The sequence below is a fragment of the Scleropages formosus genome, chromosome 2, assembly GCF_900964775.1.
Source record: "Scleropages formosus chromosome 2, fSclFor1.1, whole genome shotgun sequence".
NCBI classification, from domain to species: domain Eukaryota; kingdom Metazoa; phylum Chordata; class Actinopteri; order Osteoglossiformes; family Osteoglossidae; genus Scleropages; species Scleropages formosus.
The window spans coordinates 31652022-31679363 of record NC_041807.1 but is presented as its reverse complement, the minus strand read 5'-3'; the positions used below and the strand labels follow the sequence as shown (position 1 = coordinate 31679363).

At 48.9% G+C, this 27342-nt stretch overlaps 1 protein-coding gene across 1 annotated transcript in view; it reads left to right on the top strand.

The window, feature by feature from the left end:
• lamb2l (laminin, beta 2-like) overlaps positions 1-27342 on the top strand; it is a 37228-nt gene that overhangs the window by 6331 nt on the left and 3555 nt on the right. The window contains exons 2-29 of the mRNA XM_029249882.1: positions 3965-4134; positions 6339-6474; positions 6942-7015; positions 8192-8380; positions 8490-8553; positions 9066-9268; positions 9491-9611; positions 9720-9908; positions 10039-10218; positions 11071-11183; positions 11627-11706; positions 11954-12110; positions 15021-15161; positions 15880-16041; positions 16255-16376; positions 19925-20045; positions 20265-20457; positions 20596-20739; positions 20919-21150; positions 21717-21880; positions 22681-22905; positions 23322-23536; positions 23925-24021; positions 24388-24760; positions 25075-25259; positions 25950-26197; positions 26685-26900; positions 27128-27272. Of these exons, the coding sequence (XP_029105715.1) occupies positions 3965-4134; positions 6339-6474; positions 6942-7015; positions 8192-8380; positions 8490-8553; positions 9066-9268; positions 9491-9611; positions 9720-9908; positions 10039-10218; positions 11071-11183; positions 11627-11706; positions 11954-12110; positions 15021-15161; positions 15880-16041; positions 16255-16376; positions 19925-20045; positions 20265-20457; positions 20596-20739; positions 20919-21150; positions 21717-21880; positions 22681-22905; positions 23322-23536; positions 23925-24021; positions 24388-24760; positions 25075-25259; positions 25950-26197; positions 26685-26900; positions 27128-27272 (4659 nt within the window). The remainder of the gene's footprint in view (positions 1-3964; positions 4135-6338; positions 6475-6941; positions 7016-8191; positions 8381-8489; positions 8554-9065; positions 9269-9490; positions 9612-9719; positions 9909-10038; positions 10219-11070; positions 11184-11626; positions 11707-11953; positions 12111-15020; positions 15162-15879; positions 16042-16254; positions 16377-19924; positions 20046-20264; positions 20458-20595; positions 20740-20918; positions 21151-21716; positions 21881-22680; positions 22906-23321; positions 23537-23924; positions 24022-24387; positions 24761-25074; positions 25260-25949; positions 26198-26684; positions 26901-27127; positions 27273-27342) is intronic.

Here is a 27342-nt window from a genome sequence, read left to right as displayed (position 1 = left end):
GGGCTGGAGCAGCTCAGGCTCCAGATATGGGCTGCCAAACAAAGGGACCCATTACTTTACTTTAAATAATGGGTGTTGGCCAGCAGTTTCTTCTACCCTTTTGTGTCTTTTTTTAAAAATGGACGTGAAGGAATACGTGATGGGAGAGATGACCGAGTGGAACAATAATCCTGGGTGGTTGTGTTTTGAATAACCTGCACAGCTCTCTCCTTACTTGTAAGGACATGAAGAAATGGAGCTGGTAAAAGGGGTTTGGAACAAATCTGTTGTTGGAGCAAAGCGCAACTCTTAAAGCTCCTAAATTATAACTGTCTCTCAAAATGAACATTAACTTGCATCATTCCAACATGACTGAGGGCTCAGTTTAACTTTTTTAGAAGTGTTAGTCTTTGGTGAACATGAATGCGTTGTTGTTTCATCTTAATTTCAGCTCTTCTTTTTAGATGCCAGTTGAAATTTTAGTTTTCACAGGATTGTGCTGAAAGGGAATTACAAGCTGCACAACAAAATTTCAAGATTTTTTTAAATAATCACACCTGTGCCCGGTTGATGATAAATAGTGCCAGCGTAAGGGTGCCCTGATAATTTGCCTTGTTCTGTGCTAAACTGTACCACATTGCATGTGACATGAGTGTTTATCCAAGAAATCCAGTATATACACCTGCATTCCAAGGGTCAGGATTTATACATTGATACATTACTGTGGTGCAGCGGGTTTGGCTGGGGCCTGTTCTCCGGTGGGTCTGAGGTTGAAGCCCTGCTTGGGGTGCCTTACGACAGACTGGTGTCCCGTCCTTGGTGTGTCCCCTCCCCCTCCAGCCTTGCGCCCCGTGTTGCCGGGTTAGGATCCGGTTTGCCGTGACCCCACTTGGGACAAGCGGTTTCAGCCAGTGCGTGTATGTACTGTGCCTGAGACACAGACTGTTAATGTACATACTTTGGTTCATTAACATAAGATCAAGAAACATTAACTTGTGGAATGTTATGTATAGTTCCGTTGGAATTTGTCGAATCCTTATCTGTTGAACCTTTTACCATAGCGGTGTCATGACCCGACACAAAAAAATGTGCACATTTACCTGGAGGTAATCTCCGCACACCACAGAGGCCCAAGTTTGCCTTTTCTGACTCGTATATCAGGCTTCTCAACGGACTGTAAATGTAATGGCCTGCGCTCTTACTGTACAAAGTCCGGTTGCCTTTCATAGTCTGAGCATTTTGTGGAGACAGTATGTGTTGTTTTTCCAGTAGAATAAGTTCAATATCAAAAGCAATGACAGTAAAATCTGTGTAAATAACTGTCAAAAGAGTAACAGCATGCAGTGTATATTCTTGCACAGTCCTTCCATAAGGAGAGAAACGGACCAACGAGTCCATTATGGACAACGGCTCGCATCCCATCTCTGAAGTGATGTCCATGAGTTCTTTCAAACAGGTGCTTTTAGGGGTCCTACTTACAAACAGTCACCCTCCCCAAAATGCCAGTCAAGGGCCATTTAGCTCCTCAGTGCAGTAAACCAAGGTTCTGCAATGAGTGCCTTGAGTGGTCCTCCGTAGTATTTCCTAGAAGTTGAAGTTTGTTGGGGGGGGCGTGGTGGAGCAGTGGGTTGGACCGGGTCCTGCTCTCCGGTGGGTCTGGGATTCGAATCCCGCTTGGGGCGTCTTGCGACGGACTGGCGTCCCGTCCTGGGTGTGTCCCCTCCCCCTCCAGCCCTATGCCCTGTGTTGCCGGGTTAGGCTCAGGCTCTCCGTGACCCCGTATGGGGCAAGCAGTTCAGATAATGTGTGTGTGTGTGTGTGTGTGTGTGTGTGTGTGTGTGTGTGTGTGTGTGAAGCTTGTTACAGAGGCGTGTGCTCTTACGCAATTCCGTACAAATTTTTCTGTCTCAGCCTTTGTGTTGCTCTGACACAAACCCTATACAGTTTGTGTTTTCCATGAAACTTGTGAGTTTTCAGCACTTGCCTGAACCGGCGCAGTTCTCCTGAACTTTTACTCGTTCTCGAGATGCAAGACAAGCTCTCATCACTTACTGGGCTGCTTTTGTGACCACACCTCTCCTCCCAGTTTTTTAACATCCGCTGCCGAGAGCCGAAACAAGCGTCGGACGTGGACGCTGAAAACGTATCGGTGGTGAGGGACGCATCGGTGCGACTGCGGTCGGCGTGCGGCGGAGCAACTGTGGAATAAGATGAAGGGCTTATCTGGCTTATTGCTGGCCTTGACAGTCCTGCCCACTGACTTGCAGTTGTGTGTGCCTGTCTGTGTTTCTATTGTTTTTATTGCCTGGCAACTTAGCAGAGTCAGAATCACCAGCTGTCCTGTGTGACCCCTCTGCTGATTATTGCGTGAGCTCATTGGAAATTGTACCTCTTTGTATTTTCCTGCCTGATTGCGAACAGGGTGGTGTTAATTGCACATACAATCTGATATCATTAATCAGTCTTTTCCTCGGGTTGTGCCGCGACCTGCTCGCGTGTGTCCCCGGATCTTCTTACGGCACAGCTAATGACGGCAATCTGTGCTTTTCCGTGTTGTCTGTTATTAACCCGTGGCATGATGAACACTGCAACAATTCACTCTCAGTAGTATGTGCCATGTTGTGGTCTTTTTGAAAGTTTGCCTTTTCACATTAGTAGAGCAAGGTTTTGTAGACAAAACATAGACGGGCATGTATCCTGTCATTAGCATAAATCTTCTGGATTTAGATGGTAGGCCTCAACTTTGGAACTGTTCAGTGTAAAGGAGCTTTGATTTTAGAAACAAAGTGACACATTTCTCCAAAGCAACTAACAATGTTGAGGTGCTTACGGTTATTTTACCCATTTAACACAGTTGGGTAATGTTACTGGAGCACTTTTAAGGTATCTACCTTGCACCAGGGTACTTCAGCCAGGCTTCGAACCTGCAATCTTGGGGTTCAAAGCCAGTAGCTCTAACCACTACGCCACCAACCGTCCCAACACCAAACTTTTTCGTTTTGATTTAATTTACTACTACCTTAATTTACGTTTACTTATGTTGTTTATGGCAAATTTACAGATTTTCAGTATAAGACACTAGTGGTCTTACAGTATCCTGTTTAATCGGCAGCAGCAGTATCTAAAATGCATGTTGGTATTTTTATGCCCGAAGACATTTGCTGTGTATTTCAATAAAGTGTCTCTTTGTTGTACAAGCCTGAGAAACAGGACATAACTGTGCTGTCACCCTGGTGAATCAATGTGTGCTTTCTCTGTTCCTTGACACCCTGAAAACTGAGTACCTTATAATTTCGAATTTTATTCTATTAATGCTGTTAATAATAATATTATGCTAATATTATTGATGTGTGGATGAGTGACCCATTGTAAGTAGTGTATCTATCAGTGCAAGTCACCTTGGTGAAAAAAGTGTGTGGGATGATAACACTACATAGAAATTGCTTTGGAGCAAAGCATCTGCTAAATCAATACATGTAAAATGTAAATGTAATGCCTGATTCGTCTCTATTGTTAGGATAGAACGCAAACCACTGCTCATCAGTAAATATCTTTCTAAACAAAAGAATTAGAATGTAATTTACTTTGAATAATGCCTTGTGGGGGGGTGCAGTGGTGCAGTGGGTGTGGCCTTTGCCTGATCTCCGGTGGGTCTGGGGTTTGAGCCCTGCTTGGGGTGCCCTGCAATGGACTGGCGTCCCGCCCTGGGTGTGTCCCCTCCCCCTCCAGCCTTGCGCCCTGTGTTGCCGGGTTAGACTCCAGCTCACCATGACCCTGCTTGGGACAAGCGGTTTCTGTGTGTGTGTCTGTGTGTAATGCCATATGTCCTCATTTTAGACTTTTTCACCAAGAGTTAAGGCTTACAGATTTGCAGAGAGGCACATGAAACAGACTTTCAAATTTTCTTCATTTGCATTTTTGATGCTTTGTAAACCTGGCATGTTTTGTGGTTTTTCCATCTTTTTCACATTCTCTGTCTCTGCAGCCCTCAGTGTGGTCGCACAGGATCTTCCCTCAGGCCCTCCTGGCTGCACAGATGGAAGCTGTTACCCAGCAACAGGCAACCTCCTCGTTGGCCGAGCCGCCAACCTGACAGCCACCTCCACCTGTGGCTTGCAGCATCCAGAGAACTACTGCATTGTCAGTCACCTGATGGTAAGGGCTGTCGTTTGTGGACTCATGTTCATCCCCATACATCAAAATCGTTCACATCCACTCGTTCTTAGTTTCCCATTTTCAGAGTGTAAATACTCGTATTTCCCTTTTTTTTTTCAACCATTCTAGACCAGACTTGCCCAGGTATGTTCGATGGCAGGTGTTAATGTCCAGTTCAAACAGGCACATGAATAGAAATGCTGTCAAGCAGAAATTATGTAATCTTCAGTGTCACGAGAAACTACACCAGCCAGAAACCTTCACCTGTGATTTACAGGCATTTGCAAAGCCGTTTTGTGAGGATTTTATGGAAATCCTTCATCCCTTTCTTATGTTCAGTAAGTTTAGTTTTGTAAAGAAGCATCTCGTGTCGTATGCACTTCATTGATGACTTGAACACGAGTGCTTTCTCAAGAGGCAGGTCCAAACCTGTCTCCCCGAAGCCACGGGGTTCTAACAAAACAAACGGGCATCCTAAATTTGGCTGTGGCAAAAGAAAATCTCCCTTCTTTCTGTTATTTGGCATGTGTATTAATGGATCATGTTGCTTATTTCTCATTGTGAACCAGCGATCAAGTCTGTGTGTGTCTCTTCTGGAATTTCGTTGTATCACTGATACGATGTTCGAAAAAACAAAAGTTCCTTAAGCTGGAGCAGCAGGTAGCTTAGTGTTTAAGCAACCGGAATTATGGCCACAAGCTTGCTGCTTTCATGTTTTGGAGAGTCACACACACACACACAGTCTGAAACCGCTTGTCCCAAGCGGGGTCGCGGCGAGCCAGAGCCTAACCCGGCAACACAGGGCACAAGGCTAGAGGGGGAGGGGACGCACCCAGGACGGGATACCAGTCCGTCGCAAGGCGCTCCAAGCGGGACTCGAACCCCAGACCCGCGAGAGAGCAGGACCTGGCCAAACCCGCTGCGGTATCTGAGTCTTGCAGCTTAAAGTCTGATTGTCGTAGCTGTGAGCGAGATAATTCCTTTCAGCTGAAAATGTCCATCTTTGCTAAGGCAAAAACACAGAATGTATCAGCTAACATCTAAGATCACGCAGTAGTATCCATCCTCAGGAGAGACATTCCATAGTAACTAAGGCTTTTCTGATTGGCACGTGATGATAGCAGCACCACTTGTGCCAAACACGTTGCCAGCTGTTATCTGTCAACCAACAATTATCAGTGTCAGAGGGCCCCAAGTTCCTAACTGCTTTTCTTGCTAAATTGCCACTCTCAGGTGAGCTGGAAATACCTGCACGTCTGCCATTCCTCTGCTTGCTTGAATTACGGTACGGCCGGTTTTCGGCTTCGGGCCGGTCCTTTCAAAGAGGTGGATTCTGGCGTGTCCGTTGCTCCTGGGTCGCTGGCTGACGTTGGCTTTTCAAACAGCTTTCTCGAGTTTATCTCTTTTACGATGCCCGTTAGCTTCTTAAAACCTCTCTGGGCACTTTCTGAGCAAACTTCTGTTCCATAGACCGCGGCTGGGGAGGCTTTGCTTTGCCTTCAGTCGTGCGAATCTTGGGTAACCTTGCTGCCAGCTACTTATTTCCACATCTTTTTGGCAGCAGCTTGCGAAGCTGACTTGCTCAGACTCTGTGACCCAGCCGATGGGCTGGAACTGAGGTTGTAACGGCAGCTCGTTTGCGGTGGAGCTCTGCTCGAGGGGCTTGCTCACCGATTCATGCGAATAACCCACAAATATAACCAGTAGTTAAAAATACCTGCTGCTTCATTTATATAAGAAAGGCATCTGGGGCAACACTCTATACCACATGATTTCAGTGGGTCTCTCTGATTTATAAAGCAGGACTATGCTGAGGGATAGGGAAAGAGATTTTGTTGGCAGAAAAATAGTTTCTTTCATTAGTGCGATGGGAGAGAAGGAATGAGCCTGCATAATATAAGTTCTGACACTGAAATGTGGACTAAAACGTTTTTTTTGCATGACAGGAAAACCAGCAGAAAGTAGAAAACGAGCAGACAGAGGAAGCATTTTTATCACAGTTTCTTGCCCTCGTAATGACATGCAGGTGCATTTGTCGCATATTTCCGTTTGCTATAAGCAACCAAACGCCGTAAGGTGCAGTCGGTCAACGTTCAGTTGTTTTAGGGCTGAACTTTGGTTTGGCAAACTTTGTAAAAGAGAATTGTTTCTAAAAGATACGTTTGGCTTCATGTACACATTATCTTTTTTGTCATGTTCTGTAGGATGAGGACAAGTGTTTTACGTGTGACTCGCAAAGGCCCTATCACCCCGCCTGGAACAAAAACAGTCATCAAGTTGAAAACGTCATATACCTGAAGGATGTCAGGGGGGAACTCACCTGGTGGCAGTCAGTAAATGGTAACTGAGAACTCAAAACACAGAACTCTTTATTGCCAGTATATAGTACACGGCAATTTGCTGCGATTCTGCGCCAAAAGATGAAACACACACACACACACACACACACACACACACATACACACATTTTCAGAGCCGCTTGTCCCATACGGGGTTACGGGGAACCGGAGCCTAACCTGGCAACACAGGACGCAAGGCTGGAGGGGGAGGGGACACACCCAGGACGGGACGCCAGTCCGCCACAAGGCACCCCTAGCGGGACTCGAACCCCAGACCCACCCGAGAGCAGGACTGCAGTCCAAGATGAAACACAATATAGCAATATATAGACATGTGTTTGGATATCCACAGTGTGTGCATCAATATCATCTTTAGCCTGTGAGATACAGTCTAGTTAAAAATGGGAGGAATGTCAACTATTCAGGAGAAGACACTTTTATTTTTGTCTTTTGTTTTATTCTCCACAGGAGAGGAGAGTGTCAGCATCAGGCTGAATCTGGAGGCCGAGTTCCACTTCACACATCTCATCATGAAGTTTAAGGTAAGCATAATCTACTTTAACCCTGAGGGATGTGGTGGCCCAGTGGGTTGGTCCAGGTTCTGCTTTCCAGTGGCTCTGGGGTTCAAGTCCTTGCCTCCCCTTTCAGCCCACCACCCTGTGCTGCTGGGTTGGGCTCTGGCTCCCTGCAACCCTGTATGGGACAAGTGGTTTCAGATGGTGTGTGTGTGTGTGTGTGTGTGTGTGTGTGTGTGTGTGTGTGTGTGTGTGTGTGTGTGTGTGTGTGTACGTACTTTAGCCCTGTGCTTATTGGAAGTGTTGGATTTCTCTGGAGCTGCATTTGTATCAAATTCCCAGCCTCTGCAGTATGTGTATGATGCGTGTGGTCTGTATTGAATGCTGGCACCATATTTTTGATCTCAAAGAATTCCTGTCCTCTATTATCACTATGTGGGGGGTGTGGTGGTGTAGCAGGTTTGGCCATGGCCTGCTGTGTGTTGGGTCTGGGCTTCGAGTCCCGCCTGGGGTGCCTTGCTGTGGACTGGTGTCCTGTCCGGAGTGTGTCCCCTCGTGCCCTGTGTTGGCGGGTTAGGCTCCGGTTTGCCTCAGGACAAGTGATTATAGGCGTGTGTGTGTGTGTGTGTGTGTGTGTGTGTGTGTGTGTGTGTGTGTGTTATCACTACATGCTCACTTGAATTTCTGCCTCAGTTTTCTTGGTTGGTCGGAGGTGTAAGATTTGTAGGGCAGTAGGTGAGGTTGTGGTTAGAGCTGCTCACTTTTACTTGAAGGAAACGCGTTCGAATTCCACCTCCTTTCGTAGTGCTCTTGAGCATGGTATTTACTCTGAATTGCTTTAGAAAACAAATGCAGCTGAATAAATAGGTAAATAATGAGAAGCTGCTTTGGAGAAAAGTGTGAGCTGAACAAATCACACACTGAAACCGCCGGTCCCGAGCGGGGTTGCGGCGAACCGGGGCCTAATCCGGCAACACAGGGCGCGAGGCTGGAGGGGGAGGGGACGCACCCAGGACGGGCTGAACAAATCAGTAACTCGGTTCCCTGAAACCTTATTTTTCCACTTGCTACTGCTGCTGTTTTATGTTGACTTATCGACAGGAATGTTATCGCACTACAGTGACCAGGTATATCGTTGTAGATCCTGAACTGAGCTGCCGAATAAAATGCACGATAATTTCTTTGCCGTTTTGCTTCCGTCAGACCTTCCGCCCCGCTGTCATGATCATCGAGCGCTCCTCAAACTTTGGGCGCTCCTGGAAGACCTACCGCTACTTTGCCTACAACTGCACCATAGTGTTTCCTAACATTCCGTTCCATGCCCCGCACCGTGTCAGCGATGTCATCTGCGAAGAGCGCTACTCTCAAATCGAGCCATCGTCGCTGGGAGAGGTGGGCCGAAAGACAGGGCAAGGCGCACAGAGACTGGAATGCTGTGGTTTTAATCTATCCAGCATCTCTAGCCTCTCTGTTTTTTCCTCCCTCTCTCTGTTGATCTCAGGTGATCTACAGAGTGCTGGATCCTTCCATCGATGTAAAAGACCCTTACAGTCAGGAGATTCAAGGTGAGAGGAACACTTTGACAGAGTTGTGGAATTTGACACTCCTGGTTTGGCTGCAAAATGAGTCCGTATTAATTTGATAATCCAGCAAAAATATTAGATGCAGTACTATGAGCGGGGGGCGCGGTGGCGCGGCAGGTTTGGCCGGGTCCTGCTCTCTAGCGGGTCTGAGGTTCGAGTCCTGCTTGGGGTGCCTTGTGATGGACTGGCGTCCCGTCCTGGGTGCGTCCCCTGCGTTGCCAAGTTGGGCTCCGGTTTGGACAAGCGGCTTCAGTCGGTGCGTGCGCGTGCACTCTATGAATTTAGAATTACTGCTCTAGCCATGAGCAGAGCTACAGGTTCCTGACCCAGCGAGTACCACAATCTGGGTAACACGTTCTCGTTCCTGTGATGAGCCGTAATGCAGCAGTGCAGCTGTCGCATAATCCCTACAACCTCTGTATCAAGTGTATAGCTGAGAAAATTTTCATGCCGACCGTCACTGGATATCTTCTCTCCCGGTCCGTTCTCCGCAGATCTGCTCCGAATCACCAATCTACGGATTAACTTCACCAAGTTGCACACCCTGGGGGACAACATGCTGGACCGTGGACCAGACGTCCTGCAGAAGTACTACTATGCCATGTACGAGCTGGTGGTGCGCGGCAGTTGCTTCTGTTACGGTCACGCATCTGAGTGTGTGCCCGTGCCCGGAGTTGCTCCCGGGGAGCCTGGCATGGTGGGTGAATGCTGGCCTACAGTCGCCCCGCTTGGACAGACACATTCACTTCTTAATCTGGGCTTAAGTATCCTGCTGCAAACAGTACAAATGACCACCACAGATATTAACCGTAACCTAATATTTTTGGTGATCTTGGCTTTTCTTCAATCAAGTGCAATCAAATGAGAAAACCATGTTTCCACTCTCCTTGATTCTGTTACACGGTACACCTGGTGGCAGATCCATGGGCGATGTGTCTGCAAACACAACACAGAGGGCTTGAACTGTGAGCGCTGCAGGTACTTCCATCATGACCTGCCCTGGAGACCTGCTGAGTTATACAATCCCCACCGCTGCCGAGGTTGTTCCATATTTGATTATTTATTACTGTATTGTACAAAATGAAGCAGTGTAGACATTTAGTACTGAGATGAGGAATGCTTAGGATGCTGCTTAAAATGCTTCCCAGCGTGCAACTGCAACAGCCACTCCACCAAGTGCCACTTCGACATGGCCGTGTACCTGGCCAGTGGGAAAGTGAGCGGCGGCGTGTGTGACAACTGTCTCCACAACACTATGGGCCGAAACTGCGAGATGTGCAAGCCGTTCTACTACCAGGACCCCGTCAGGGACATCCGAGACCCGGCCGTGTGCGTCCGTGAGTAAAATCACTTGCAAATATCCTGGAAGGACATGAACGTAAGTAGTACAGCTAAACTACAATCGTAAGAACGGAACGAAAACCAAACTGCGTTCGATGACGTTTCTGTCCCTCCCCCATATGCCAGCCTGTGGCTGTGACCCTGTGGGCTCCCTGGACGGCGGCGTGTGTGACAGCTACACCGACCCGGACGGGGGCATGATTGCGGGGCAGTGCCAGTGCAAGCAGAATGTGAAGGGTGCCCGCTGTGACCGCTGCAAGGAGGGTTTCTTTGGACTGAGTCAGAATGACCCCCAGGGCTGCCAGCGTGAGTGAGGCCACATGTGTCTGTGGGTCTGTGTGTGCTGGTACCTGTCTGTTGTCTCTTTCATGCCTGACATTTCTGCAGAACAATATTACATTACAGCATGATAAGCAAATGAGACATTTTGAAGTCTAGAGGAGGCAGGGGTGCGGTGGTGTGGCGGGTTTGACCGGGTCCTGCTCTCTGGTGGGTCTGGGGTTCGAGTCCTGCCTGGGGTGCCTTGCGATGGACTGGCGTCCCGTCCTGGGTGTGTCCCCTCGTGCCCTGTGTGGCCGGGTTGGGCTCTAGTTTGCCGCGACCCCGCTTGGGACAAGCGGTTTCAGTCAATGTGTGTGAAATCTAGAGAATGATACATCTTCTTTAAACTCACCCTCAACAAACACATTGCCTAATGGAGCAGAAATTAGGATCCCCTGGATCGATTCAAACATCCATTATCAATAACCGCTTGACCGGTGCAAGGTTGAGGTGGTCCAGAGCCCATCCCGGACGCGTAAAGCGTAAGGCAGATTAGACCCTGCACGTGACGCCAGTCTATCGTAGTGTGGTCACATACACACTCGTACATACGAAGAATAAGGGCGACTGGGGAGTCGCTAACCCGTTCGAAACACAGATCTTCGGACTGCGGTAGGAAACCGAAGCTCCTGAAGGAAACCCACGAGGATATGCGGACTCCACACGCCGAGCTTAATTCAAACCCACGTCTAAACACGCCAGCACTACCTGCCGTGCCACCCCACTGTAATCACGAAAGCCCCAACTAAATACCGTAACTAATGCCTGCTAACCCTAGCGGAATCCCTGAAGATGTTCACGCAAGAATTCCCTTTATGTGTTCATAATTCTTTTTAGCCTGCAACTGTGACCCTCGAGGCATTGTCATGTTGGGTTCCCCCTGTGACCAGATCAGCGGGGACTGCTCCTGCAAGCGATACGTCACGGGCCGCTACTGCAACCAGTGTGTGGTGAGTCTCGTGCGCTACACCTTATGTGAGCCAAAAGTCCTGCTGTGCGCCAACCACCCTAGTGCCACATTAAGGAAGACTTCCGAATACCACTTTGCACTCTTTGACTGGCTCACAAACACCTGTTCCCTGTGTTTTGTTAGACACCAATACATTCTAGGTTCTAGGCGTCGAACATGTAACGGAGAGAAAATTACGCATAGAATACCAGCCTTCCATTGAACTTACTTTGGCACGGTGGTTTCCGGCGGTATCCGCTCCGAAACATAACTTATAGTTTGGCTGGAAATCACGCAGTTGTGTGGCTCGCTCTCTGGGACGCAGCACGCGTGTGTATGTGCGAGTCTGTGTGTTACAGTGAATCCTCCCGGCTGAGCTCGTGGCCACGACTAGGCTTCGGAGCCGTGAATCCCGGGACTGATCTCTCCGTATCTTCTCCGCAGCCAGAGCACTGGGGGCTCGGTAACGACATCTTCGGCTGCCGGCCGTGCCGCTGCGACTTCGGAGGAGCCTACGACAACAGGTGGGACCCCCGCGCCACGTGTTAGTCATCCCAGTTTGGTTAATGTCAGGTGGAATATTTCTGCCGTCTCCTTGAACCAAAAAAACGTCATAATACATGCAGTAACTAAGACTGTAAGTGTGTGAATACGTTCTCAAATATGTGGCGTTCGATCACTCCGTCTCTTCTCGGTAAGGAATGTATTACTCAACCGGAACTCTGAGTACTGTAGTCACCTCTGCGAGCGTGTGCGTGTGCCTGTCCACAGGTGCAGCACGGATGATGGGCAATGTCAGTGTCGTCCCCACCTGCTGGGACGCCAGTGTGCGGATGTGGAGCCCGGCTACTTCTGCGCCCCGCTGGACTTTTACGTATACGAGGCAGAGGACGCAGCGAGCCACTCGCCGGACAGCATTGCGCTCCCCGTGAGTACCAGCCTCGAGCTTCCTTGGGACGCCGTGGTCCGCACGCTGCGTTGGTAGAGCGAAACAGTTTAGTCCCAGGACTGTTCAGAGCCCACGCCATCTAAACTTAGCGTTTATCGTACAATCGGCCCGATCCTTGGAATCAGTGCCAAAGTGTGGAGTTGTACCGCGGTGGAAACTGTGGTAAGGTGTCATTTTGCTTAAAAGACAGCTCCTGAACTTGCCTCGCATCTAATGCATGAGCAGGAGTCTTACCACACCTAGCGTACAGGGAATACATAAATCGAGGTGAACTTTAAAACGAGTAACTCTGCCCGCTCTACTTTTTGCACTTTTGCATCACATAGTGCTTTATATAGTGGTGTCTTTGTAGACCTTCCGCATGTCTATTGCTGCTGGAGCCGGGTGCATGGAAGTACAAACATGGGCAAAGCTGTGAGATAGCATCGATCTGGAGTATTGTTTGTGGGTTGGGGGGGGGGGGGGGGTGCAGTGGTGGAGCCCTTGCGGGTTGGGAGCTCTATCTGCCTCCTTATCTGAGATGCTTAGCCCAACGTGGATCCGCGCCCACATGCAACCACGTTCCGCTTTTGGCCGAGCAAGCAGCTGCACAGCCCAGAACGGGACCCTGATGGTAGCTCCCCTTGCACATCCGTCCCGCTCCTGCCTCCTCGCATGTCCCCGTGCAAGTCCAAACAGACAGCTCGGAGACAAAGAATGAGCTCCCATTGTGCCGCTCCTGATGTTATCCGATGAGCTTTTCCGTCAGGGCTCTTGCACCCTCATCCCAAATGCTCTAGTTTTTTTTTTTTTTTTTTCTTCCAAGATTTTCTTACCACCCGAACTAGGACACAAGATCATTTCTGCTCTTTACATTTACATTAACAGCACGTGGATGAGGACCTTGTTCCTGCATTGACGTTTAGCGTGCGGTAAATGTGCATTCATTCTTCATTTTTCCCATCCGCATCCGCCATAGCTAAGCGAGCTGTGGGCCGTGCTGTCGGGCACTTGGAAGCCAAAAATGACATAGCTCTGGCTCTGAGATGATGCTGAAAGAGATCTGAGGAAGGATATGCCAGCGTGTCAGAGGACATCAGCTCTGGTTTCCACACACATGCGCAGACATACATAGCAATTGCTCACTTGGGCACTCACGTATACACCGTGCATGCAAACAAAGGGAGTCATAGCTGCATGTTCACACACACGCGCACACACACACACACACACACACACAGACCAAGGGAGATTCTATATTGGGCCATAACCTTGCTATAATAAAGCTACCTCACAAACACAACTCACAGAGGTTTGAATATAAAAGAACATGTTCATAAATCTTTAAAAACCCATATATGCACACATTTACAAACACATTTCAGATCCTTACATATTTAGACCAGTGGATTAACGTCTCTATTTTAATGCTGTATACTATTATAAATTAGCAGCGGGAGGTAATTATGGAATTGCTCTCTGTCAGATGTTCCTTGAAGCATGACCCGTAAAAATCTCGGTTCAGTTCCATGCTGTCCAGTTGCCCCAGCAGCTGAAAATTCTTATCCTTTTCTTGCGGCGCTGTGTTCTCATTAAAGGACGCAGCAGTCACGAGGACAGAAACAGCTGTTTGTGGAGGACGGGTCACACTTTGTGTCGCTCAAGCAACCAAACTCCATGGAGAAAGAAGAGGGGCAAAAATGCATTTCAGATTTGTAGTTAACTCCCCTTTCACTGTAATTGCTGGAATTTATTTTCTTGCTCAGTGGTTTGACTCCTGTCTCGAGGGGTTCTTTAATTGGGGACTAGATGAGAACTGTGAGTCAAAGTATGGAGATATACGTATGTATTATCATGAAATAGGGTCTATATCGGTGTCCTAAATGACATGTGCATTGCAAGGAGCGGTTTGGTGCATGAAGAATTAATACACACGAGTAGTGAGTCCATGAAAGTCCACGGGTCTGGGAAAGGACTGACCATCGTCCAGTCAAAAGAGCAGGTGGGCTGTGCTGACCGTAGTGGGACTGAGCGGCTGAGAGGAGGAGCAGAAGGGACGGGCCACTGGCCTCACAGCGGGGTTTTATTAGCAGCTGCCGAAGCATCAAATTGCTGGACTCTCTCTCTCTCTCTCTCTCTCTCTCTCTCTCTCTCTCTCTCTCTCTCTCTCTCTCTCTCTCTCTCTCTCTCTCTCTCCCTCTCTCTCTCTCTCTGTAACACACACACACACACACACACACAGACAGGTTTTAGCAGACAACAGCATAGTAAATAGTTTAACATCAGCCTGTTGCAGGGTTGAAATGAAAAGTGTATTTATGCAAAATGACTTATGCAATGATCAGTTTTACCACATTACACATTTTTCTTTTCTTGAGTATCGATATTTAAATTCCTTGTAGAGGAATTCAACAGCAGTGTCTCTCTTAAAAGGTAAAGTCAGTACCCGAACCACTACTTTGCACCTGCTTGCCATGTGGGAAGTTAATCCATTGGTCTAAATATGTAAGGATCTGAAATGTGTTTGCAAATATGCGCATATATGAGTTTTTAAAGATTTCTGAACATTTTCTTTTATATTTAAACTCTGTGAGTTGTATTGGTGAGGTAGCTTTATTGCATGTCCTAAATATAAGTTTTATACAGTTTATTTCTGTAATTAATGTGTTGCTTAGCAGACACTTTTATGCAAAGCTACTTGCATCTTTAGACTCATTTATGACACCGAGGCATTTTACCGGAGCAACTGAAATCCTGGCTCCGTGGTATTTGGGTAACGGTGTTGCAGACAGATGTTGGTGCTGTGAAAGTGTAAAAACCGAAGAGACCGTGATAAATCCTGACTGAAACCACTGACCGTTTCCGTAAGCGTGCTCCAACTCAACCCTCCTCGACCCTCCTCTTCCGCAGGGGCGCCCAAGACCAAAGGCTGAGATTGACTGCGTTGAGCACTTCAACAACCAGCTTCGACGGCACCGCCGCCATCGGCACGTCGCTGCAGCTCAGCAGCAGAGGGCAGCACTGAGGCGCATCCGCCAGCTGCAGCAAACAGTAACTTATATCTACATTTATTCATTTAGCCGATGCTTTTCTCCAGAACAACACTTAAGGTTACACTTATCACGAGCTTACAATTATTTGCCCATTTATACATGTGGGGAGGGGGCGAGGTGGCGCAGTGGGTTGGACCGGGTCCTGCTCTCCGGTGGGTCTGGGGTTCGAATCCTGCGTGGGGTGCCTTGCGATGGACTGGTGTCCCGTCCTGGGTGTGTCCCCTCCCAGGTGTGTCCCCTCCCCATCCAGCCTTACGCCCCGTGTTGCCAGGTTAGGCTCCGGTTCCCCGCGACCCTGTATGGGATAAGCGGTTCAGAAAGTGTGTGTGTGTGTGTGTACATCTGGGGAATTTAGGGTAAGTACCTTGCTCAAGGGTACTATAGACTAGGGTGGGGATTGAACCTGCAACCTTAGGGGTCAAAAACAGTAATGCTAACCAGTATGCTATCACCTGTCTGTGGTTATAGTAGCAGTAACTCTTCCGCCCCCCGCCTGCTCTCTGAGCTGCTATTAGGCTCATTATGCTCTGTTTCTTCATGAGTAGCTTAAGTCAATATCAGATTCATTTACGTTTTCATTTAGGTCCCTTCTTCATACGTACACAAGATTGTCACGCTCGGAGTGTGTCTGGCTGCGTATTTGCGTGCACGTGCATTTCAGCGCATGTGTGTCGGTTCATTGATATCGTATGCATGTGTGTGCTTGTTTTACTCAGCCAGATGTGAAGATTGTCCACAGGGAGAGGATTGCTGGCCGCATGGTCACCTGGACTGGCCCTGGATTCGCCAGAGTCAAGGATGGTGCTGGCCTGGTATTCAAAATTGACAACATCCCTTTTGCAATGGAGTACGACATCATGATCCGATACGAGCCAGAGGTGTGTACGGTGACATCTTTGCATCCAGTTCGAAGACAGATCCGATCGTTAAAATGCACCACGATTATTCTGTCCACAATACGCTTGCAGGAAGTACAAAGTAGGAACGTTGGGCCGTTGCGATCCACCCGCTCCACATGTTCTGGTTCGCTACGGCCTTCGGAAGTCTGTCTTGACTAATCAGCTGTCCTTGCATGTACTTTTGTCTACTAGTCCACAGAGGACTGGGAGGCAGTTGTCAGAATCACATCCTTGCTGCTTCCCAGCAGCCCGCGCTGCGGGAATGTGCTTCCCACCGAGCAGATGTACACCGTAATCCTCCCGCACCAGAGACGGTCAGTACTCCACCACATGTATATATTTATTTTATTATATATTTATTATATATTTATTATAGGGGGGTGCTGTGGCGCAGTGGGTTGGACCACAGTCCTGCCTTCCGGTGGGTCTGGGGTTCGAGTCCCGCTTGGGGTGCCTTGCGATGGACTGGCGTCCCGTCCTGGGTGTGTCCCCTCCCCCTCCGGCCTTACGCCCTCTGTTGCCGGGTAGGCTCCGGTTCTCCGTGACCCTGTATGGGACTAGCGGTTCTGAAAATGTGTGTGTGTGTGTATATAATATTGTATAATATATAATATGGTGGTCCCGTGCACGAAGGGTAAAGGTCGGAGGTTCTCGGTTCTGGGTCCATTGTGGTGGAATGACCTTCCCCTGTCACTCAGAACTGCAGAAACTCTGTCTGTTTTCAAGAAGGGTCTGAAAACCCACCTTTGCCAGATCCACTTCGCCCAAGATCTCTTCAGATCATCTATGGCGTAACTGTTCACGCATCGTAACTCCATAAGCATCCCCAGATACAGCCTTTATTCAGCCATTATGCTGTAATTGTACTGCTTATTTGTGTATCTTCTAATATTTATAAAAAAAAAAAAATTTGGCGGGAGGGTATCAGGATTTGTCTGTCCCGTGTCTTATGCACCTACTTGAACGATGAACCTCGGTGTAGCAAGTGGTAGGGAACAAACTAGGTTTACTTGAGACTTTCATGTCTGCAGCAATGTCTCCTTCTCTCAATGTAATGCATAAATTGTACTTTTGCTGAGATGTACGCTGCTTTGGACAAAAGCGTCTGCTAAATGAATAAATGTAAATATTTTATTACATATTATATATTCATGTTGAGAGTCCATGACTCTTTATGATTCTGCTGCACTGTTTTTATTGTTTGAGGATCAGCAGGTTCAAGCTAGATTAATTGGCTTGAGGACATTGTCAAATTTTAAGATAAAAAGAAGCCAAAAACGGCAGCATGGGGAGCTATTTAGCAAGAATGGGGAGTCATGTGACCGTGCGGCCTCGGGCTGCGGCGCGTTAAATTGCGGAGATGGAGGATCTGTATTCCCGTGCGCAAAACCATCCAATGTTTTCACTCTAATGATCTGTTTTACATTGCGCTGTCTGCGTTTTTACCAGCTTCCAGAGCAGAATTCAGGTCTGACTCATACAATTTACCTGTTAGAATGTCTTCAATCCGCTAATGCGGCTTTACGTTCAGCAGAGATTTCTCACCTTCCTCAAAACAAGATATGCATGCCTGTTCCTGCTCTCATGTTTTTATTTGAGATGGTGGCAATGTTTAGGCTAAAAGCTCATTGGGGTGGTATCTGGACCCACAGAGGAGCTTTAAACAACCAGGACATGCATGCTTATTGTTTGACTTTGCTTTGCCAGATTAGCGTGCGCCCTTCGGCTTAATGTTAGCACATGCGGTACTGATCTATTCTTTCTCGTTCCAGGTATAACACAACAGATCATATTCTTATTATTTCTCTAATTCCAGAAAATTTTCTGTACCACGTCTAGACAGCAGGAGACTATTCATACTGAGCGGTGTCTATGGAACGGGTGTATTGACGATGTGTTGGTTTTGTCTGCCGGGATCTTTTCCTCCAAAATAAACCTCGGTGAGATGTGAAGTGTGGGCCACAGACTGCCTCGTGACTTGTTAGGCGATGGACTCCTCATGTTCTCGTCGCCTCGCCGGTCTGTCTCTGCTCCAACCAGAGCCAATTACAAGAGACCCAAAACAGTGGGGGAGAGGGCCAGAACTGGGGTAGAATGGTGGGCAGGACAGCTAAGGTATCATAACTTCTGGTGCCAAGTCAGCAGAAATCGGTCTGCTTTCTGTTACAAGTCTCTTATGATTTAACCCTCCGTTGCCTACACACTCTGTGCAGAAGTGAGCGTGTGACACTTGACACGATACAGCATCATAAGAATCGCGCATCTGCATCTAAGTGTCTCTTTCTCCTAATGTAACGCACACGTTGTATTTTCTACGAGATGCACGTCGCTTTGGAGAAAAGCATCTGCTAATTGAATAAATGTAAATGTATAGCAGGTAGAGGGGGTGCGGTGGCGCAGTCCTGCTCTCCGGTGGGTCTGGGGTTCAAGTCCCGCTTGGGGTGCCTTGCGGCGGACTGGCGTCCTGTCCTGGGTGTGTCCCCTTCCCCCTCCGGCCTTACGCCCTGTGTTGCCGGGCAGGCTCCGGTTCCCCGTGACCCCGTAAGGGACAAGCGGTTCTGAAAATGTGTGTGTGTGTGTGTGTGTGTGTGTGTGTGTGTGTGTGTGTGTGTGTGTGTGTGTGTGTGTGTGTATAGCAGGTAACACAGTGGTTACCTTGCGGTCAAAGTACCCATGTTCATATCCCATCTCCTGCTATTGTACCCTCCATCAAGGTATTTACCCTGAACTGATATAGTAAAAATTACCCAACTGTATAAATGGGTAGATAATAAGAAACTTGATGTCGGTCACTCTAGAAAGCATCAGCTAAATAAATATGTAAAAATGTGCTGTACCTGAGGGGGTGTGGTGGCGCAGTGGGTTGACCCACAGTCCTGCTCTCCGGTGGGTCTGGGATTCGAGTCCCTCTTGGGGTGCCGTGTGACGGACTGGCGTCCCGTCCTGGGTGTGTCTCCTCCCCCTCTGGCCTTATGCCCTGTGTTGCCGGGTAGGCTCTGGTTCCCCACGACCTGGTATGGGACAAGCGGTTCTGAAAGTGTGTGTGTGTGTGTGTGTGTGTGCTGTACCTACCATATGTATAAATTTAACTTGTATGAATGAAAAACATTTTTAAGCAGTCAGCCGACAGCGTGAGAGGAAGGTCGTTGTGAATGTTATGGTGTTCCTAACGCGGCAGGTTATGCATCAGGGCATCCGTGGCTATGTTGCCATTACAGGGACGGGGAAGGTGATGGATTAAGTAGGCGTTGAAGCGTGACCAAGTCCTAAACCGTGACCTGTTTGAGCGCGTAGCGCAGGTGGCTGCACCTTGAGATGAGCTGAATGAAAACGCCATCCACTGACTGAGGGCCACGTTATGTTCCCTTGAAGTGAAGTGGACCAGTGTGAGCCCCGAGTCAAGACCCCTTCATGTCCCGTGGGCCCCTTTGTTTTAAAACAAGATCCTCGCTCTGGGTGTCTTCCACCGAGACCGAGTACTGTCTGCTGCACAGTTTCTCTTAACTCAAGAGGCATAGTGCAGATTTTTGGGTCTGCGCCGTGGTCTTCTACACCCTTTGTGACTAAGAGCGCGTAAAGCTTAAATCACCAATTCTTAAAGATGCCACAGCATTTCTTAAAGACTAGTTATGTATCTATTACATATGATGTGATTAAAATCACTGTCGTATTTAGATTATCTGAACAAGTGGTCTTCAGTCAAAGTCACAGTGGATAGACGTCCCACTGGATGGTTTTTGTCCCACATGATGTTGTGCGTGGCTGGAACAGACGTGATGATGAAATGTAGATGGTGTATAATTTGAATAAATTCCTGCAGGATATCAGGATGTAATGCACAGGCTTTCTCTCTCACACTCAGGTATGTGGAGATGCCCAGGCCGTTCTGCTTCGAACCCAAGAACCACTACGTCGTATCCATCCGCTTCCAGCGGCACCGAGCGTCTCACAGATACCTAACTGCTTACATTCTCGTAGATTCAGTGAGTAAGCCAAGTTATTGGCGAGAAAAAGACCCTCTTGTGGGTTTACTTGGGTGACTGACCTCTGGAGGGAACACTGAGAGGGTTTATGTAAGCCCTGCTCTACTGAAATTTGACCATGTTTTTACAGTGATGCAGCAAGACATCGCCATCTAGTGGTTATTTGCATGAAGTGGTGTCAAACTCTTCACTGGACTCATCCATTTCTGCCTCCCGCAGCTGGTTCTCATCCCCAAGTACACGGAGCTGCCCGGTTTCCAGGGCAACCACCCTGCCGCAAAGCACCGGCGCGAGGAGATGGTGCACTACATGTGTTTGGAGTCCTTCAGGGCGACGCCCGTGCCGTCCTTGGCCGAGATGTGCACCAAGCTCATTTGCAGCATCTCATCCATCCTGCATAACGGCGCCCTGAGTCAGTAGCCTGCAGTCCAGTCACATCAATAATCCACATTGTGCCACTTCACTTGATCCTTATAGATTCTCACGCCGTTAGAAGCACGTTGTGAACGTTCCCCGTCTCTCTCCCTTCTTCCCCAAATCAACCCGGCAGACTGTGATTGTGACCCCCAGGGGTCGCTCGGTGCAGAGTGTCAGCGGATTGGCGGTCAGTGTCCTTGTAAGCCCAACGTGATGGGCCGACGCTGCGACCAGTGTGCGCCGGGAAGTTTCGGCTTTGGACCGCACGGCTGCAGCGGTGAGGAGCACTTCACCTCACACATTTCCTGCTTTCGAACCATGCTCCGTGATCATGTTCAATAGTTTATGTCTATACAGACTCTTTATTGTACGCAAGCATCCTGGACTCGGGTTTGTTTAGCACCTTACCGCAGACGGGTGACTCCGAATCCACCCGCTGTCTGTGTTCCTCTGCAGCATGTGACTGCCATTCCCAGGGCTCTCTGAGTCTCCAGTGTGACCCCGTGACGGGTCAGTGTCCCTGCACCGCTGGGGCCATGGGACGCCAGTGCGCCGACTGCGAACGCGGTCAGTGGGGATTCCCATCCTGCAGGCCGTGTCAGTGTAACGGACACGCAGAGACCTGTGACAGCCGGACAGGTGCCTGCCTCGGCTGCAGGGACCACACAGCAGGGCATCTTTGCGACAGGTGGGGGGAGGGGCAGACACCGTCACGAAGTCACTGTCGGTGTGTGTCATTGTGTGCCGCTGTGCTATATTACATGCCGCTCTTCGCCTCTTTGTGATGCCGTGTGACACCGCGTGACGATTCTTGACGTTCGGACTATGACTGGGCTGTAATGCTGAGACAGGTAATGACAGGTAATGCGTGGGAGTGTGGAGCAGTGAGTTTCCGTGGGGAGATTCTGCTGTATCCTTTAGAAAGCGCTTTTCATCCGCATTGATGAAGTGCAAAAATGCATTTATTCGGGCTCGGATGTGCATAAACCACTAACGCAAATCGTTCGATTTGAAGAAGGAGTTTGGACGAATATTTTCGTGCGTGAGGAAATTATTTCCATTATTTAAGATTTCGGTATAAAATGTGCTGAAATTCATTCCACAATTTTTGGTGAAACGATGCAGAATTCATATACTGTACTAGAGTGTTGACAAGCAAAAAGGGTGGTTTTGGACATTCTTCTACCCAGTAATGACACAGTGGATATTTCAACTGACGATCAAAAAATGACACGACGCCCCTCCCTTCCACAGGTGCGAGGATGGTTTTTTTGGGAACCCCGTGCTGGGTTCCGGCGAGCGCTGCCGTCCGTGCCCCTGCCCGGACATCCCAGGGAGCGGTCATTTTAACGGGGAATCGTGCCATGTCGACCACGCCTCCAGCCAGGTCATGTGTCGGTGCAAACAGGGCTACGCAGGTGAGACATGCGATGGGCAAGGTCATAGCAAGTGAAGGTTCAGTCTGTGAGTAAATCATTAAAACAATAAAACTGTTAAAATCTCATTTACTCACTCATACACTACTGTTAAGTTGTGTCCGAGCCAGAGATGTGGTGGTCCGCAGCCTGTCCCAGAAGCGCTAGCTTGGACAGACAGGATATACCGTGCATGGGATGCCAGTCCATTGCAGGGTACTATTAGACTCCCTTTAAATAATATTTTATTATTCAAGGTGCAGTTTCTAGAAGGAACAAAAGCAACGACACTGGAAGCGGGAGGACAACTCAGCTTTAATCCCAGATGCCTTGTTGACAACGAATTTAAGTACAGCTTGAGGAGCGTAGGGCCTCTTCGCGGGTTGATTCGAGACATTTCGCAGTCAAAGGAAAATTTCGATGCTGACCATGATTTTTCAGCATAGACCCTATAAATTATTGAAATTATGCTCTGTGTTACTTCAGCGGTGACGGTGGAATCAGTGATTCGACTGTGTGCACGTTCTCATTTGTGAAAGCAGTCATTCCTACTGGGGGGGTGCGGTGGAGAAGCGGGCTTGGCCGGGTCCCGCTCTCCGGTGGGTCTGGGGTTCGAGCCCCGGTCGGGGTGCCTTACGACAGACCGGCATCCTGTCCTGGGTGCGTCCCCTGCCCCTCCAGCCGGGTGCCTTGTGGTGCCGGGTTAGGCTCCGGGTCGCCACGACCCCGCTTGGGACTAGCGGCTTTGGACAATGTGCGCGCGTGTAATTTCTACTGTGTTCCGCCCTCGTCTTCCTGCCTAGGCCCTCGCTGTGACAGATGTGCCGCGGGCTACTTTGGGGATCTAGAAAGCTGGGGCGGAGAATGCCGTCCCTGCCAGTGCAACGGCAACGCTGACGTCCAGGACCCCGAGTCGTGCGACCCGCGGACAGGCCGGTGCCTGAAGTGCCTTTACAACACGGACGGCCCGTCCTGCTCGGCGTGCAAGGAGGGTTACTACGGCAATGCGCTGCTGCGTGACTGCCGCCGTGAGTGAGCGCTTTCCCTCCTTCGTTTAAATCCTTCCTCTCTAATTAACAGCAGCAGACATGGTTTTCATGGCGTCGCCGTGTGCTGCTGTCATGCCGAGCACACCTATTATTCACATGCAGCAACGTCAGATGGGAATAATAAGTCGAATCATTGCCAGGTTTTCTTTCACATGCCATTTTAATTCTAACTTTGCTCATATCTTGTTCTTAACTGAAGAGCCCAGAGCGGCTGATATAATTTATTATCTTACAGCAATAAGTCCCATTAATGTCTGCGTAGCTCGTTTTACCACACGGACTATGGCTGAATACCTGTCCTGGGATTATCATGAGCCTCCGGAACAAGTTCCAGTAGTTTTTACTCCGGTCCTAAAGTGCTGAAGTTTGCGACCGTTCTGGAACTCCTCCCGCAGGCTGCACGTGTGCGACAGCAGGCACCCGGCCGTCTCACTGCGATGGGCGCGGCTGCCGCTGTGACAGGATCACGGGGGCTTGCCTGTGCCGGGACAATGTGGTGGGTCACAACTGCGACCAGTGTGCGTCCAACTACTGGAACTTCGGGACTGACGGAGGCTGCAAAGCGTGCGACTGCCATCCGCAGCACTCTCGTAGGCCACGCTGCAACATGGTAAAGTGGGCATTATCGCGTCGGCCGCGGAGCGCTAGGGGCTGTCCCTTCGCATGTGGAAACCAGCATTAAAATCCTTCGTTGAGTTTTGCGTTGCATTTACTCCTTTTTTCAAAAATAGCGATTTTACTTCTGTCCTGTAGAATGGTTGTCAGGTTTTCTTGTCATCAGGACTGGCATCCTGTGCAGGGTCTGTTCTGCTTTGCATTGGGCTAGTGGTTATTAATGATAGATAGATAGATTGTAGCCAGTATCAATGGACCATGAAAAATTATCAAAAGTAGTGTAACATATTTCATTTATGGTCACTACAGGTTGAAATGCAACACTAAAAAGTCCGCAGGTTTATGTATGAGATACACATGGGACATTGTTTATTTTCCCACAGTTTACTGGGCAGTGTCACTGCCGGCCTGGCTTCGGGGGACGGAACTGCTCGGAATGTCAGCAGCTCCACTGGGGAGACCCTCAGGTCCGGTGCTACGGTATGGACGTGACTCCCTCCTTGCTAAGAACGTGCAGTTCGGCATGGTCTTTTTTTTTCTGCCAGCTTTCTCTCCACTGGCATCATATGTGGTCACTTGTCTACTAGTCCAATTTGCTTCTTTACAACAGGAGTTCAATTAATGGTTTAGCCTTAACAAGCTGGGGAAAAAAAAAATTAAGTTAATGATCCATCCAAGAATAACTATTAAATTATTTAACTTTCTCACTGGAAAAATGTGCCAGATCATTCTCTGAGTGGAGAGCTTAATATAGATAAATTGCGATAGAGAAATATCTATTTCCAAAATTCATAGCGCTACAATTTCTCTACGTCCGTCTCTCATCACATCCTGCATCCCCCACAGAGTGTGGCTGTGACCCTCTGGGCTCTGAGACGCAGCAGTGCGAGCGGCTCACGGGGCAGTGTCTGTGCGTGGAGGGCGCCACAGGGCGCCGCTGTGACCAGTGTGCGCGCGGCTTCACGGGAGGCTTCCCCAAGTGCGTGCGCTGCCACCCCTGCTTCGACACGTGGGACGGTGCGGTGCGGCAGTTGCAGCAAGATCTGGAACGCATCGGTCGGAAGGTCCAAGACATCCTGAAGACCGGCGTAGTCCCGGGCATCACGGACGTCCGCATTCTGGACCTGGAGAGGAAGTTGGGTGCAGTTCGGGAGCTGTTGAGAAGTGGGGACAGAGAGGGATTATTCAATCTAATCAGCCAGGCCCTGGATGAACTGAGGTGAGGCTCATTACTGCCAACGTGACCTGAGGGCAGCATTTGTGCTTGGAGCTATTCTTCATGATGCTTGCATTGTAGTTGTGGGAATGAGAAGTAGCTCAGCTGAGAACTGAATCGGTTAGGATGGCTTTCATCTAGGACTGCCATCCTGCTCCTGTTATGGAAAAAGAGTATCGGTGGGGCTGAGTTATGTCTTTGTAAAACCATTCGTACATGTGCATTGCTTTCAGTGAAACAGCACTGATTTGCGCTGCAGTGCGTTTCATTTCGTCTCGTTTTCATCAGCTCGTTGTTCTCCTGCTGTTCTGCGCCAGGGCGGAGATCACTTTGATCAACGGGCGGCTCATGGTTCCTGCCGAAGAGCTCAACGGCACCATGGTGATGGATGAGCAGCTACGCCGAAATCTGACTCGGCTCGAAGAGGAGCTCCGGGACGTGAACGCTACGCTGGCCAAAAAGCGCCATCAGCTGGAGAACCGCTTCAGTGCAGGGTTTGCAGGTACTCCTGTCCATACTGCACATACATTTTACACGTATGGTGTCATTGGTGTAACTGGAGGGACACGACCAGTGGCCTTTATGCCATATTGACTGATTTTTTCTGAAAAGAGATATTCGGTTACTTACATTCATTTACTTAGCAGACACTTTTCTCCAAAGCAGCTTCCAATGAACTCTGTGTAGTGTTGCTATCAGCCCACACACCTTATTCACCGTGGTGACTTACACTGCTAGATACACTACTTACACTGGGTCACTCATCCATGCATCAGTGGAACACACTCTCTCTCTCTCACTTACACACTGTGGGTGAAACTGAACAGCATATCTTTGGACTGTGGAAGGAAACCAGAGCACCCCCATGCAGACACAGGAAGAACATGAAAACTCCACACAGACTAAGCGACGACCAAACCCACATCCTCTCACACCACCCAGGTGCCACGAGACAGCAGTGCTGTGCCACCCACTCCCTAACAAGAGCTTGTAACCAATTATTGAACTTGATCATTTGTGACACCTGGCAATTGTGGTTTTTGGCATTTATGTGGTTCCTTTGTCAAAATAAGCCTTTGCAAGACAGTGCATACAGGATTTCACTTCCATAGCCTAATATTAATCTTTGGCATCCGTTCTTGTTCCTCTGCTGATGAAGAACCATTGTAGCAGCTCATTGTGTCTTCCCCAGACCAGTTTGACAAAGTGCGCAAGTACTACCAGGAGTTCCAGGGTGCCGAGCAGCAGTGCAATGCCTCGGTGTATGGCCCGGACAGCCCCGTGGAGCATTCCCGGGTCACTCGCCGCAGGGTGGAGGACCTACTCGCTGAGCGACAGGATAAATTCCAGCGCACCGTGGCGGCACAGAAGAAATCCTTGGCAGAGCTAGAGGAGAAAACCCAAAACATGGACCAGAAAGTGCAGAATTTGAGCAATAAGGTGAGTGACAGTGTTCAGTGATGATAAATCTCTCCTGTTGCTTTTATAGAGACACAGAATAATTGGAGCAAGCTAATATAGCTCATATGGTAAATAGTGTAACTACAGTATTATTAACATTATAGACCTCTGTCTTACGTGAGTAGCTGCAGTCTTGGTCTTTTTGTGGATGGTCCTGGTGGGCTATATTCACTTCTTATTCTCTGCTGGGTGATATCTGGGGGTGAATTGCTAACAGATGAGTGGGTGACAAGGGGTGCAGTGGCGCAGCGGGTTTGAGTGGGTTCTGCTCTCTGATGGTTCTGGGGTTCAAGCCCTGCCTGGGGTGCCCTGCAACAGGCTGGCGTCCTGTCCTGGGTGTGTCCCCTCCCCCTCCGGCCTTGCACCCTGCGTTGCTGGGTTAGGCTCTGGTTCAACACGACCCTGCTTAGGACGTGTGTGAGTGTGAGTGTGTGACAGTGCTATTACCCAGCCCATCTCTATCCAGGTGTGTGGTGGCTATGGAAACCCCAATGATAACGGCAGTTGCCCAGACAGTCCCTGTGGAGGTGCCGGTTGTCACGACAACCAGGGACGGGGGCAATGTGGAGGAGAGGGATGCGGCGGGACCCTGAGCACAGCTCTCAATGCACTGAAGCTGGCCAAGGACGTCACCAACAACATCACCGCCGTTAGTGATGAGCTACAGATGGTTGCGAAGAAGGTTTGTCCGCACCTGCTAAAAGAACAATTTGCGAACTTGTGATCTTTGTTCATTTCTAGGGGCAAAATCATCTTTAAACTGAATGCAAATTCTATATCTTTGCATTTAGACATTTGAAACTTTCTACTGTTATGTGTGCTTAAAGTTCAGATGGTGTGTGTGCTGTACTCATTAGTGTATATTTCCCCCGTGTTTCATGTTCTTTTGGACCTTGAATCCATATCCAGCTCCAGGCGACTGAGATTCTCACACAGGATGTGAAGATGCAGGCCAAAGGAACTCTAGAGAAAGCACAGATGAAGAAGGAATTCTTCGAAAATTCGAATAAGGAGCTCAAGGATTTTATCAAGAAGATCAGAGACTTTTTAACAGGTTAGAAAGTCAGTAGGATACCTTTTCCTGGATATTTCTTTCCTCTTTCATCCGTAATATGTTTTGGACG